The following is a 14910-nucleotide window of genomic DNA, read 5'->3' as shown; positions in this document are numbered from 1 at the left end:
GGGCTGGTTCCAACATCAACTGTAGTGCTTCAAATGACGTTATGGAAAATGAAAAACAGTTGCTCTAATAGCTCATCTGTGTCTGAGAGGCGTACGCTTGTGAAAAGTCTCTCAAAGCTTCTTGCTTAGCCAGCCCCATTGAAAGCAAACAAAAAAAGCAACCTTTTCTGTGAATTTGTCTTTTAAATATGGTGTACTGGGGGAGATGGGCAGGGAAATTATTCTTGTTGAAGATGCTTAGCACAATGTAAAGTCGAAAAAAGGAATCTGACTTGTTCAGTAAAAGACATGAGGGTGTTTCAACGCCTTGGTGTTAGCAGGGTCAACAGTCCCTGGAAAGGAATTCCCAAAAGCCCAGGCCAGGGTTTCAGACATAATCAAAAAGGGAAGATATCTTTTCATGAACGCACTGTTTGAGGGGGAAAAACAAACACAACAGATTTGGCTGGTGGTGCAGCTCCCTCCCTGGTGTGGAAGGCTGCTGAAATGCTCCCCAGCAGCAGGAGAACCAGAGACAATGTCTGCATTGACAGGAGTGCCTGGTTTGCTGTGATAGCCAAACTCCAATCTATTCAAAACAAAGGATGGCTTATTTAAGCCATATTGTAGTGATTAAAGTATGAGAAAACTCCAGCTGTCTCTAAAGTTGTGTTCTTTACCTTCTTGCTGTGGTAGCTGATATGCTTAGCAATGTGCTGTAAAGTCACGAGTTTCAACTTCTGCAGCGGAGGAAACCCCCCCACAAAACCTGTCTTCCAGTTTTGACTTTACTGCATCCCCTTCACCTCAGATCTCCCTTTCTGCATGATCCATGCAAAGCTCTGCTTGAGTTCTAAAGCAGGGACAGTGAGTGGCATCCAGATCGGTTGGTACTTCTGAGCACCTGACATCACAAACCAAGCTGTCTGTGCACCCGCTCTGAGGCAGTGCCCACAGTATGTACTACATGCCCTCCCCTCCCCGATTTGATCGAGTATTTCACCACGCAAAGAGCCTCCTGTAACGAGCCTCTAATTGCTTGTGCCAGGTGGGGTCACAGAAGAACATGCCTTTCTCAAACTAATCTGTGTAAATTAAAGATACAGAGTAAAGGGACAGCAAAAGTTTTATTTCTTGACCTGAGAGATGGAGTAGTTAATTAGGAGTTCTTACCATAATTATCAAGGTCGCTGGTCCTATAAAGCTCCAAATGAAGTAGGTGTCAAGTCGGAGCCAACATCTGTAATGAAACACAGGGGAGAGAAGGCATTCAAGGACTGCACCCAGGACATACATCAAGAGTGAGCGAGTGACAGAGAAGAATGTGAGCTGCAAAACACGCCGGTGGGAGACAGGAAATATTACATTGCTTGTTCATTTAAATGCTGAATTATGTGCTCGATTTCTGACAGTGCTATTGATGGAGTAAGATAATTACCTCTGGAGGGAGCAGGAGGAAAATGGCACAAGGCCTAGCTGCTAGGGCTTTCTGTGTCCATTGGAAAATACCTAATAACATTTTTTTTTAAGGAAGGGGTCTGACGAGTAGCTATGGAGCCTTTTTTGCTGTAAGCTCAGCTTTCCTCTCCAGCTCTGATGCAACACAAGCTGTCTGTCAACTGTCAAGTGAGATGACATTTTTCCATCAAGCCGATCAGAGCAAATTTGGTGGAAACAGGAAGCGTGATTTTGATGACAGAAGGCTGAGGTTTAATTAGGTTCAGCAGCTTCCCCTTTAGAGCATTTTATTTCCCTGATCCTCCAGAGTGTTTTGTTTCTACTAATGTTTCGAGCGTTGCATATGGTCTGTGTGATCCCATGAAGTTGATTCATGGCCTAAAACTAAATTATTAATCGCTTAATTTCAACTGCATTTAATACTCCCCCCACTTTTTTCAGGCCCCTGGGAAATTATATTTCCATTCCTAGTTCATTCCAGGCGACAGGAAGATAAAATGGAAGTGACTGGTTACAAGACAGATGAATATAAATTCTAAGAAAGTTTCACACGATGTTTAAAATAATAATATCTTGTCGTGTTTGCAATGCTGCAAATCATTGCTCCACTTATACACAGAGGACTAAGAAAGCGTAAAAACACTCTCATAGTAAATGTCCGATGAAATTTCATAATTAGATAAGTGACAGGAGCTGTATATATGAATTTATCATGGTGGAAAAGATGGCAATTCTCTCAAATGACAGCTCTATGCACGCATTGAATTTTTTCCCTTCCAATGGAATTTCAATAGGCAGAAGGGTCTGTGCCAGCAGCCCCACAGCAGAGATCAGCACAGTGTTCTGCTGAGAGAATAAAACATGCCCTGAACCTCAGCGACCGAGAAAAGTCAAGATATGAATAAATTCAAGGCTGTAGATAAAGCTTCCCACTTCCCTCCCTGACTGTATAAATTTCAGGTCTCCACGATCTCAAAGATGTATTGATATTTATGGTCATGCCAGTATTTATCACAAATTAAAATACAGGCACTTCTGTGACTGTCAGTCTTGAATCAACTCTGCAGCTTTTCACCAAAAAATTCAATGAGACTGCATCAGAATCATAACGTGCAAAACAAACTGAGAGATCTTCAAAGTGACTGCACAGAAATCTTGTTTCTTCCACATGTGCGGAAGTTCAAGGCGATTTAGATGCAGCTGCTGATGGAGCAACTTGAGTGACTTCAAACTATTTGAGCCTGATTTCCTACAGGAAAGACTTTATGTGATCATGACATCTGTGTATCACTCATAATAACACCTGAAATGTCAGCCAATTGCAAGTAGATTTGACAGAGGAATAGAGGTTTCAGAATAATGAAGTACCTGTAAAGAGTCCCTTGCCATCAAAAAAGATATCTGCATAGCAGCAGCTCACACATCTCAGGGCATTTAAGTCTTAATACCTACCCCATCCTACAGGACAAAAAAAACCAAAAACTAGTGCTAATGCCTCAGCTGCCAAATACAGATCAGGAAATATGCAGCCCCACAACTTTTTCTCACTGATATGCGTGCTGAGTAGACTGCGTGTGGCAGAGGACTCTGAGGTGATGCGTTTTTCTTTTTAAATTACAATATTTTGAACTTTTTTGCAAGCTCATCATCCAAAATATCATCCAAATCCAATATCATCATCCAAAATATCTCCCAGCCCCTGCTGCACAGGTGCTGGGAACATGGTGAATTGCAATTGCCAAGCAACCAGGTTTTCCTTCAGCATGAAGTGCAAGATGGTTTTCAGAAAGCCAAGGCAAGAACAAAAGGCACAAAGCCTCTCTTCATTCCTTAGAATAACAGAATCATAGAATCATTAAGGTTGGAAAAGACCACTAAGATCATCCACTCCAGCTGTCAACCATCACCACCATGCCCACTAACCACGTCCCTAAAACATCATATCCTTAAAACACATTGGCCAGCCATGTGGTGACATTTGATGCAGTTGGTTCTTATCATGTATAGATTGAGACACGGGGAAAATCTGCATCTGTTTGCTTACATCTGATACCTCTGGGAGAGACCCCAGAGCCTTGGGCTTCCCCAGGGCCCCCAGGCTTGTCAGCACCTGACAACAACAAGGAGCTCAAAGATGATCTACTGAACTTCTGGGAGGTTGCTTTTGCACCCTTGCTTCCCTGCCATGTGAGTTGCAACAGCTTCCCTATGCAAAGGTCTCCCACACCTCCCGGATGATTTTGTTCATCTGTCCTCATCAGCCTGCTCATTAAGATATTGTCATAGCTTGTTGAAAGCTGAAATACAGCAAGATGAGGGAAAAGTTGGGCCAGCCTGAGCAAAGCAGAGCAAAGCAAACAGTTCCTCCTCAGTAAGCCAAATGAAGTTTCTTGCTTTCCCCTAAAAATTGGTCCCTTTGGTTGTAGAGTGCAATGCAGTGACGATGGAGGCATCCCATGGATGGGAAGCAGCGCAGAAGCCAGGTCAGCGCATTCCTTGATTTGTTCTGCAGGCAGGCAGAGGTTCTGCCCTCTAGCTATGCGGTGCAGTCACTGAGCAGACCAGTCCCCTTCCTGTGAGGGATGGCCTCATCTGAGCAAGACACAGCTTGCAAAAAGCAGAAAAGATGCCTCTCTACATGCTTCAAATGAGGTGGTGTGATTTTTTTTTTTTAATATAAGAATTGCCTTTCAATGAAACCTCATATGACACTCAAGCAGTTAAACTGAAAACTGTAAGGTTACACCTAAACTACATGGGGACTCTGAAAAGCCAGTCTTTTTGTGGTCATCAGCAAGTGATGCGACTTCAAGCCCATTTAAGTCATACCTCATTAAAAATGCAAATTAAGAACGAAACATCAAAACACAGGCATCCCGCCAATTCTGTTGCAGAGATGTAAATTGCTAATCAAACAAGTACCACACTGAGCTTTTCTTCCCTTAAAGACAAAACCACGCACACAATGAGCTGCTTAAACGAGCTCCTTGAAACAAGGAAGCAATCAGCCAACTCACTTCCAAAAGCTGCTAATCTTGGGCTGCCGGGTTACTTCTGACCCCCATGCACAGCTGCACTGTGAACACGGACTTGCTTATTACAAGTTTATACTCTGCTGTCATTAAGCAAACAAGCTGCTTCAGGGCTCAGCACAATGCAGAGCAGATTATCCACACATCCATGGATGTGGGAAATGCTCAAAACCCCATTACTGTCTCGAAGAGTCACACCAGCATGTTCAGTGCTGAGCTTGTAACGAGCTCCGCGGCATCGCTTTTCTTTACTTTTTAATTTCCTTCCTTTCCACAATGACAAGTCACTATATTCACCTAAAGCTTTTCCCAAGTAATAAAGACTACAAAGAGTTTACTCTATTTTCTGCATGAAGAGAAATCAAATACTAAACTATCCCTGGTGTGTATTAAATATAACCAATAAACAATCATTAGCTGCCATTGGACCATAAAATTTGAAGAGCCCTAACATATCATGTTGTTCATGGGAGTTCAGTAGTTCGTTTCACATGGCCATGCAGCCTCCTCGTCTGTGTGTGGTAATGGGATATGTATGCGCAGGACGTGACTTCCAAGGGTGCAATATATGTTCTGCTTAACACAGTCCAGTATCCACATTGCTCATGCTTCCTCCACCAAATACCCAGAGCAAACATTGAAAATAAAACAAGTTCACAGAGTCATTCAAGACGTACTGTATTGTTAGAAGCTATTTTCCAGCAACATTAACATGCAAATAATGTTGGTGGCTGGCTGATGAGTTGGAGGCCGTGTACATACACCAGGCTTTCATTCTGCTTTATGACAGCTGGATTGCTTACCATGTATACCCTGCTTTATAGCACACCGAAGTGTGGGGGGGAGAGAAACAACAGAGAGATTCCTGGCACAATGAATTTGATCACCAGTGGATGAATATACCTACAAGTACGTTTTATAGAATATATTGAGCCATTCAAAGCATAGCTGCTCTCCTCTGAGATTTGTAATAGGCATTGATATAAAACCCAGTATAGTATGGGAATATGGAATAGCTTCTGACTGTCAATTTGGGATCGCCTGCTACTTGAGCAAGTCTTCTCAAAGGGACGTTGCTAAAGTCTATTACCGAATTTTTAACACAAGTAATTTTTGCACACTAACAACTGCAAATGCTGTATTTCCTCTGCATTTTGCAGCACTGCCCACCACAGTGCTTGACATCAGATCCAGGCAGGAGATGGATGGATTTGGTTAACACATAGGACAAGGCAAATGGCATAGCTTTATAAAACTGCAATCCCAGTATCTTATTTTTCTGCAGCAAAACTGGAGACACGGACATTTAAGACTCAGTAGCTGATTTGTTACAGACATTAGATTGCGAAGTTCGCTTTCAGTTATTTTTAAGACCTCAGATTTTCTTGTGCTGCTGAAAATAACTGGCCAGTGCAAGAAATGTCCACTTAGAAGTTAACATAAGCACTGCCGGAATCGCTTGCAGTCCCAACCACAGTGTTTGCAGTGGAGCTTCCTGCTTTGCACCTTTTAGAAACGACAGTCAGAATGACATGAGATGTAACACTGCTGAGTAATTTGGGCAAAAGGGCTGAACATGGCTCAAGCTTGCTCACCCAAACAGTCCCAGCTGGCCTCAGTGGGATGGTCTTTTAATGTAATCACTGTGCTACTGCCTAGTTACAGCATCAAATGAATTAGTCCTAAATCCCCTAGTGTGGGTGGTTTGAACTGCTCTGAAACAAAACAAGAAATAAATAAATAAAAAGGAAAAGAGACAATGCCAATTCTTGGCATAATTAAGTGTAAGACGGTATCTTCAGTGGGCAGCTACTCCAAAACATCAATATGAACACCAGGGCAGAAAATCACAAGCACCAACTGATGAGGAAAGAAACAGAGAGAGGAATAATTGCCTGCTTCTGGCTACATAATCTGGGCACGATGGCTGGATTTAGAAAGGAAAATCAAATCAAGAAATCCTACACGGGGTGTCTAAGCAAATCTTTCTGAGATGTCTGAAGGGTGGCACCAAATGCTAGGTGAAAAACAAATAACACTAACAGCTCCATAAGTCCTGCTTAAACAAATGCAATAAATAATGGAGGAAGGCAAGTAATATATTCCAGAGGATGTTTTACAAAACCCGGCAAAACCAAGCAACTTCTTGCAATCAAATTATGTATGCCTGGCATATAGTTCACTACAAATTCTAATCAGTTCTACCCTTCTAATAACATTACACAGAAAAATACATCATCATCCATCAACCAGATGGAGCATGATAGTTATACAAAACATATTGTATATTTTTTATTTTCCACTACGAGAACGTGATAAAATTGTGCACACTAGAATTAAAGATTATAAATAAATATTTTAGGCTCTACAAATCTCTGTAAATATTAATTTGCAAAATATTGTATATACATGTTTAATCATTAAAAATACTATTTCATGCTGTGGGGAAGGAGAGAGATTTTACTGGCACAGGCATATGACTGCTGCCTCGTCAACACAAAGACAGTAAAGTTTTGTAGTTCACCTCCAGCAAATTTCAGCTAAACTTTCTGCTTGTACCACCTATGTATAGAAATATTTGGGCAAGGAAAAGGCAGCATGTTCTACGGAGTTTGTTTATTCTGATGTGCTACAGAAAGGAACATATGCACATTTAATGGGTGTGGAAATGTTTCAGCAATGCAAAGCTGTTCTGGTGCTTTACAGGAGCTGTGGTTAGGTGCCGTGTGTTCCCACGCTACAGACAGGCTGCTGCATGCATGCCACACATTTGTATTTGGTTTGTTCCTGCAGAGAATCAAGAGGGACTTTGCATAGACGGGAGAGATGCAGATCAGTCAAACTCTAATGCAGCACTACTGTCTCATGCCCAAAGGGATACTCTGGATTTAGGCAAGTTCTTTTACTACAAAAAATTTTCAACACCCAGCAGCTACAGAGCATTGTAAAACAACGTGTTCGGTGTTAGTTTTCATCTCAAACAAGCAAGGTGCTACAAGTCCTGCAACAGTAATGCTGCAGAAGGCACAGGCAAACAGGGTGAAAGGCAGATGGGCAAGCAAACCTGTGCCTCATCATCCCAGTGACTCCCTGCAGGTCCTTAACAACTAGGCTGCAAACCAAACCGGTGGAGACAGCAGATGCAAGGGAGCATCTCAGCTGGTCTTCTAGGGAGCTGGACTCACAGTCTGATGTGTTTGGGGCTCACAGTGCCCCATAGGGGCCACTGTGAAGAGATGGGTCTCAGTAGAAACACTACAGCAAAAATAAATTTGCCTTCTGCCTCAGCAGAATGTTTCAACACCTGATTTAGTGGGGGGTTACAAATCACTCAAGACAGGATGTGAATAGCAGAGTTGATTGGGGCAAAAAGCAGGAGGCGACTGATGGAAATACATCTACTTCAGGAATTCCAGAAGCTGTAACTGGATCTTCTGCTACTTTTTCTTTAACCCCTAGGCCTGTCAAAGCAGGTCACACTGCTGGGATAAATTGATAAAGTTCCCTGAAAATTTACTCCCCCTTGCCCTTATCTGCGTGCGCTATTTCCTTTCTACAAAGTATGACCCATATAAATTCAGGTTGCTATTTTCCCACTTGTGGAAGGAGCACGATGCAGATATGCAACTGAGATCAAGCCTACCTGCCGGCACAATAATGGACCGTGAGCAGCTCCACTGCACTACAGACTTGTTTCTGCAAAGACTCAGGTTCATGAACGCCAATAAGACTTTCAGGAGAAAATTTTGCAGTTGGTTTTAACAAAGTATCAACTACTGCCATACTCTGACCCAAGCTATATTAAAAAAAAGCTTTAGAAATGCCACTGGCTCTTTGCTATGTGTGCCTTCAGACTGAACATTTTAAAATGATAACGGAAAGGCAGCCTGACAAGGGAAATAAAAACATAAAATAACATCAATAAAAATGCACTGTACGTGCTATTGTAACAAAGCTGGCAAAGAAAATCAAAGGCTGAATTTTCCCTCTGTTTTCTATTAGACGGTGTTGCACGAACATCTAAATTGTGCTTTGATTCCAGCTTCAGCAATGCTGAAAACATTTAAGAATATTCATAATTGTAAATGATGTAGCTGCTCTGATTCGCAAAGAGCATAATGCACTCTACAGTCACCATCTAGCTGAGCCTCCAAGCAAAATAATTTGATAGAACACTTAATAAAGAAGAAAAAAAGCAATGTTTCATCATGTAAATGAGAAATACTCTTTGGTTAGAGAAGAAGAGTGACCTTGTTGATACAATACCAAACTGAGATGTGGAAGAGCTACCTCTGCTGATGTTATAAATGATGCAATGAAAACTTTCCGCAACAGAATTTCCCTGGAAAACACCTATGTAAACCTCTACATGGTGGGGAACTTGTTTTGTATGATCATGCACTGCACTGGGAGAGAGAGCTGTGCCTCCCAGCTGACAACTGCCTGCACAGCATCCTTCACCTGCTGGGTCCCAGCCTCCTCGCTTCCCTTTGTCCCCTCCCTCTCCCATCCTCCCACCCAGGCCCAAGTAGCGCCAAGCCCCACTCACACTTTGTCTGTGCCATAGCTCCGGTAGTCCACCGCTGCTGACACGGCCACGATCAGTGCAGGCATGCCATAGCCAACCAAATAGAAGTACTTCCTCCGGGAGTGTTCACTCTCAAAAACCTCCACTAGCATGATGTAGAGCTGCACACCTTCCAGGAACATCCAGGTGAAAGCCGCCAGGAAGAAGAAGTGCAGGAGGGCAGCAAAGACAGCACAAGCAATCTGCAGACATTTAAAAAGAGCCAGAGAAGGTGTTTGTACCAGGCGAACTTAATGTAACTCTCAAGTTTACACGCAAACATGTTCTTACTGGGAGGCTTAATAAGTATGAGGGAGTTCTTGTTCTCCTATCTCCAATGTAACAATTTTTCTTCACTTTTTTCACAACATATACATGAACTATTTTTAAACAGACAACTGTACATATGAATTATATTCAAAGATATAAAAGCAGGTATGTATACAATCTGGTAAAGAAACATATAAAGATGAATATAGTATAAGCAGCGTAAGCACATTTGTACAATCTGCTGATTAAACATATGCACACGTACTATTTACAAACAATGCCCCTACAGCCTCCAAAACACAAGCAGGTCTTTTCCATGGCTCCCATGAGTCAGACCCTCAATTTCAGTGTGGCTCTCTCTCTAACTGTTAACTCCAGGGCATGTGTGTGTGTACACACAGATTTCTGTTTCTGACTGGCGTGTGTTGAGTTATGCAGGCATACACGTACAAAAGTGTGCAGGCTGGATGACTTAACTGCCCCAACGCACCGGGGTTTGTCTGCACATTCACAAAGGCTGTGTTTCTACTCCAAAGTCTCTCCACAAACATTTTTGCCTAGGCAACTTTCCAAATGTCGACATGCCCTGTGAATATCCTTGGGTGCTGCGGACAGTCTGGCATGCACCAGGGGCTTTCCAACACAGCATTTAAAGAAAGGAAATTATGGGAAGGATTTGCAAAACAGGAAATACCATGAAAATGCAGAATCCATTCCAGTGCTAGGAATAAGGCCTTATCTTTTTAAAAACAGAATACCAACATGCACTCTAGAGTTAAATAAATATGGAAAGGCGTCACTTAGAGAGTAGCTTTTTCCACCTGTCTAGCGATCTCAAGGCAGCTAATACAAGCAAGTATCTTGATCTCCTTTCGGTAACCAGGATCTGACTTCCAGCTGATAACCTCACCCTGCAAGGGCTCAATCAGGGCTTAAAGTAGCACTGGACTATATCCCACTCCACAGTCAAATATCCTATAATGCAGCAAGGTGAGAGCCCGCACCAGGAACAGAAAGCGTTTTGCCTCTTACCGGCTGGTCAGTCCGGTTGATGCCAATGAGGAAGAGAAGTTCTGCTACAAAGAGGCTGATGCACAAGTTCTTGTGAATTGTGTTGCGGTCACTCTGTAGCCCACGGAAGAAGCAGAAGGTGAAGATGCAGATCAGGAGGCAGACAAGTGACAGCAGGATGCCCACCCAGGTGATAAAGTCCAGAAGCAGGTCATGCACTGCATCACTGTGCTGGAGATAAAACAACAAAAAGATCATCAGCCACACGCTGCACAACTTCTAATCCACACAGGCAAACAGTGAGGTTATCTGAGACCCTTCCCCAAACACTTTTATCCACTCACCAAGCCATGGCACAATGAACTAGTAACTAACGAAGGGTATTAAGACTAAATGGACCTAGACTTGAATCCTGCAGCCTGAAACACATACTCCAAAGCGTCTGGGAAACTGCGAGTGCCAAAACAGACTCAGACCTCAGAATATCCTAGAAATAATGATGTTGCTGCTGAAAACATTAAGATACCATAGGCAGTCTTGTGGGCAGCTCCATTTTTCACAAACATGGAAAAAAAGAGGATGTACCATATAAAGAACCATCAAACACTGTGCTTCAGGTGTAAAAATGTTTCGTACACAACGTTGTGGAGTTGCCAACCACAAATCTGTTAAAACCATTTAACAGTGAAAAAAGACTCTTTAAACATCCACAGACATATACAAGCTTGAAGGTTTTGGACAGAAAGAGAACACTTAAATGTCTTGTCTTTCTTTTCACCAGGGAATGAGAAAGAAAATTTGATTTTTCTTTTTCAAGACCTGGAACCATATTTTAAAACTCCTGAGAAGTCAAACTGCCCTGGAACACTCCTCAGAAAAAGAAGACATCCCTTTTCCCGTGACTTTTGTTTTAAATTCTAACAAAACAGTAATTTTAAGACAGTTGGGTGAGTGAGTGTTTCCCTCACTTGTAACATAGATTTACCCCAAACCATGCAAGCATGGCCACTGCTGTTAATCAATCCAGCAACAATGTTTTGTGCAGTGCAGCATAGGTGTGCTTTTGCTCTGCTGATAAACATCTCTGGACTGCTCCTGGGCTTGCACTGCATTTGCTTAGCAGAAAAAAGGAGGGGAGGGTTCTGAGACTCTAACATTGAGGGCATTCCACCACCTTACCAAGGCTGTAAAACTCACCAGTAACTCCACAGGTTTCCACCAGATGTGGTGAAATTAGAGATACCACTACTTAGTAAAATGTAAATAAGAAACGAGAATTATATGGCAAGTCACAAAGCGGTTGCTCAGGACTAAGTGGTTAGAGTCAATGAGCTGAGGGAAAGACTGCCTGGAAGTCTCCAGGGCCTTTTCAAAAAGACCTGAGATCCTTGAAACCCAGCTTTGTGGTCCACCAGGCAATGTTATAAATGGTATTCACATTTCCCTCCACTTCTGGCATTTTGATGACTTAGGTGTTATTTAGACTGGCAAATACAATAGTGTCACACTTCAAAAAGCCAGGACAAACTGGAAACATTCTCCTCCCTATGGGATAAAAGCCTATGACAGATGGAGGAAAAAGGCGATTAATTTATCCATTTTCTTTGCCTGCCTGCCAATGATAAAGCCACATCAAATGTCAGGCCTTTCCTGATATACACTCCGCTATGTCAGCACTCGTGAGAAACAACTCAAATCCTTCAGCTCTTTGGCTTTATTAGCATGAGTGATAGGCATCAAATGATAATGAAAGATGGAATGACTTCCTCCTCTATTTCTTCCATGCTGGAAGTTTTCTTTCGAAGGAGACTCCCTGTGGAGAGATGAGGGCTCCTTTCCCCAAATGATCTTTTTGAGCATTTCTGATATCTAAGGAGCTAGGGGTATTGAGTACAACAGATTGGCATGAAATCCTTGTGTGCTTACTGCCAACCATGATAGAACTGCCTATTCCATGCAGCGCCTCCAGCACCACCCAGAAAACCAAGAAGACAAAGTGCACATCGTTTTCCTGGTGGCCTTGAGCCTTTCAAATCATTCTCTTTTTCATCTGAGGCTGCAGAGGAACACAGATAACGTCTCCGTGAACAGCCCTGCCAGCTCACCCGATCAGATGGACCCACCAGGCAAAAGTGACAGAAGGCTCTGGGACTGGGAGAGCAGGACAAGGCTGCTAACACAGGTACATGTAAGGAGACAAGAACCATGCACGCTTTGGAAGAGTGGGTGACATGAGGCCAGTGGCACAGACTTAAACATTCCAAGGCATAGCTAGCCTAGCACAGGGAACACTCTCAGGGCTTCTTCCCATACATGAGATAAAGTTCAGAGAAGGGCTACTTTCCAGCCTCTTGTCCTCCAATTTGTACACATTGCTGGACTTGCCTCCTCACTGCTGCAGAATCCACCACTTGCTCTGGTTCATGTGGCCCAGCCTTCTGGTTTGCCAAGATTGCTCTGCAAGGCCTTTCTATCCTCCAGGGAGTCAAAAGCTCCTCCCAGCTTAGTGTCATCCACAAACAGACCCAGTATACCTTCAAGTCCAGTATCCCAAACAACGAGGAAAACATTAAAGAGAACTGGCCCTAAAATTACTACTCTTCTTTCTAATATTAATAATGACAATAATACTGATTTCATGTACATAACAACCATCCCTGAAGTACTGGGAAACAACAATAAAAACAATTTATCCATAATTACAACTTCTGCCCAACCTCAACAAGCTTGCCAAAGAATAAACAAGGAGGAATAATAACAATAAACCAGGAACAAGAGCAATTTAAAAATACTTTAGGGTAAAAAAAAATGAATTTGTAGCTTTTCTTGTACAGTCCAAGAGAAGAAGTGAGATGGATTTCAAAGGCCAGGTGTGCTCCATCCATTCGGAACACCCAATTTTGGGAGTCACAGTGGAGCCCCCAAGGCAGTGAGGTCTAGACAAACGCTGGTGTCCTTTTCCTGGTAGTGTCACCTGCCCCTAGGTCAGAAACATCCAGAGCTTTTTACACTAAAACCCACCACTAGCCATAGAGGGTGTGCCAGTCTCAGGAATACTGCAGAAAAATGAGGAATTGGGGTAATCGCTCCTCAGTGCTCCGAGATTATCCTTGCTATCACCTGCAACACTGCATGACAAATATGGCAGCAACATACCTGGTTTGCCCTATTGGCATGAGACTTTGCAGGGGCAAGTATAATAAATAGTATACTGACGTTTTGTGCCTGGGTTGCAACACCTACGCTCATTCCCTCAACCAGTAACACACAAAATGAGCAAATCTTCTCTTTACCCCGCTCCTCCTGTTCAAGCATTCCCTGACCAAGGACAAAATAACTTTGACATATACACTAATGATATCCTTGTAGAACCCTGCAAGCCCTAAGGTCCCTAAAGCATGTGAAACACATCCAAAACCATCAGAGTGTTGATAACAGTCAACTTGTTCTTTTCAATAATCTCCCAAAGACACTGGCAACCAAGAACCCATGGGAGATCCCAGATGTCACGACAAAGATCAATTTTCTGACAGTATCAATCAAACACCAACTTGCCCAAATGCATCACGACTGCCAAGACCTGTATATCAAGACTTTCGTGGTCCATTATGCAAGCTGCTGAGTTTTGTTACAGCTAAAGCCATGCTAGCTTTAACGGTAAGTTGACACATGGATTATTTTCAACATAGGAGCAATTATTAAGTGAACTACACAACAGCTTCCCGGTGGATACATTCCTTTGGATTCCATAACTGCAGTGCAGGCTTAAAAGCAGCAAAGTTTGCAGTAACATTGTAAAAATATAAATAAATAAAATAATCCAGTTCAGTCAAAGGGTTTCGCTGTTAAGTAAGTTTTACATCTGCAACTCGGGGAAGAACATGACCCCAAACTCAGAGAAGGAAATGCTCCCTGGCTTTCAAATAAAGTCCTTCTTTCACTCAAGTGGGGCCAAGAGCTGGTGGAAGAGAGCACGGATGGAAACCTGTGCAGGAGGAGCTGCAGGAACCCCAGCAGACACCACAGTGGATGAACAGGCATCCAAGCCATTATCCAGGCTGTGAAATCAATGAGCAGCTCTGGCAGCACCGGCACAGCAGAGCTGAGCTAATAAAAACAAATCCCAGGGAATGTCAGCTTATGACAGAATGGCTCTCCCCGAGATGAACAGCCATTTCCTCCCTTATTAAAAACATCAGTAGAAGAAAACAGCAGCCAAACCAAGCTGCCAGCAGCAAAGGACACATTCCTTTGCCTAATCTCTCCCTTCAGGAAAGGAAAGAGTAATATGTTTGGGGGTGGAGGAATAAGCAAGCAGTAAATAATAACACAGTGTCATCGACTCGCTCAGATATGACCACTGGGTACCCAGCAGGAGCTGGCAGTGCTGGGCTGGGCAGAGACCCAAGTGGGACAGATCCGAACTCCTGCGCATTGCTGCTTCTGCAGCTTCTCAGATTTGTAGCTCTCTAGAGCGGTTAAGGCTCTCTCTGCCCTTTTTCCCCATCATGGGTGTCAAGAGAGGATTACTGCTACAGCCTAGTTGTAATGCTTCATGGCAAAGCACAAAGGACTCGACTTTACAAGCAAATG

General features: G+C 43.0%; 1 protein-coding gene across 17 annotated transcripts in view; it reads right to left on the bottom strand.

The window, feature by feature from the left end:
• Positions 1–14910, bottom strand: part of ADGRL3 (adhesion G protein-coupled receptor L3) — a 490362-nt gene that overhangs the window by 52441 nt on the left and 423011 nt on the right. For all 17 annotated transcript variants that reach the window (XM_021393480.1, XM_021393481.1, XM_021393496.1 and 14 more), the window contains 3 exons: positions 10339–10548; positions 9019–9239; positions 1153–1219 (listed from right to left, as the gene is read on the bottom strand). In XM_021393480.1, coding sequence (XP_021249155.1) covers positions 1153–1219; positions 9019–9239; positions 10339–10548 — 498 coding nt within the window. The remainder of the gene's footprint in view (positions 1–1152; positions 1220–9018; positions 9240–10338; positions 10549–14910) is intronic.

This window comes from Numida meleagris, chromosome 4 (assembly GCF_002078875.1).
Source record: "Numida meleagris isolate 19003 breed g44 Domestic line chromosome 4, NumMel1.0, whole genome shotgun sequence".
NCBI classification, from domain to species: Eukaryota; Metazoa; Chordata; class Aves; order Galliformes; family Numididae; genus Numida; species Numida meleagris.
Note: the sequence above shows the minus strand (reverse complement) of the source record. Positions and strands in the feature narration are given on the sequence as shown.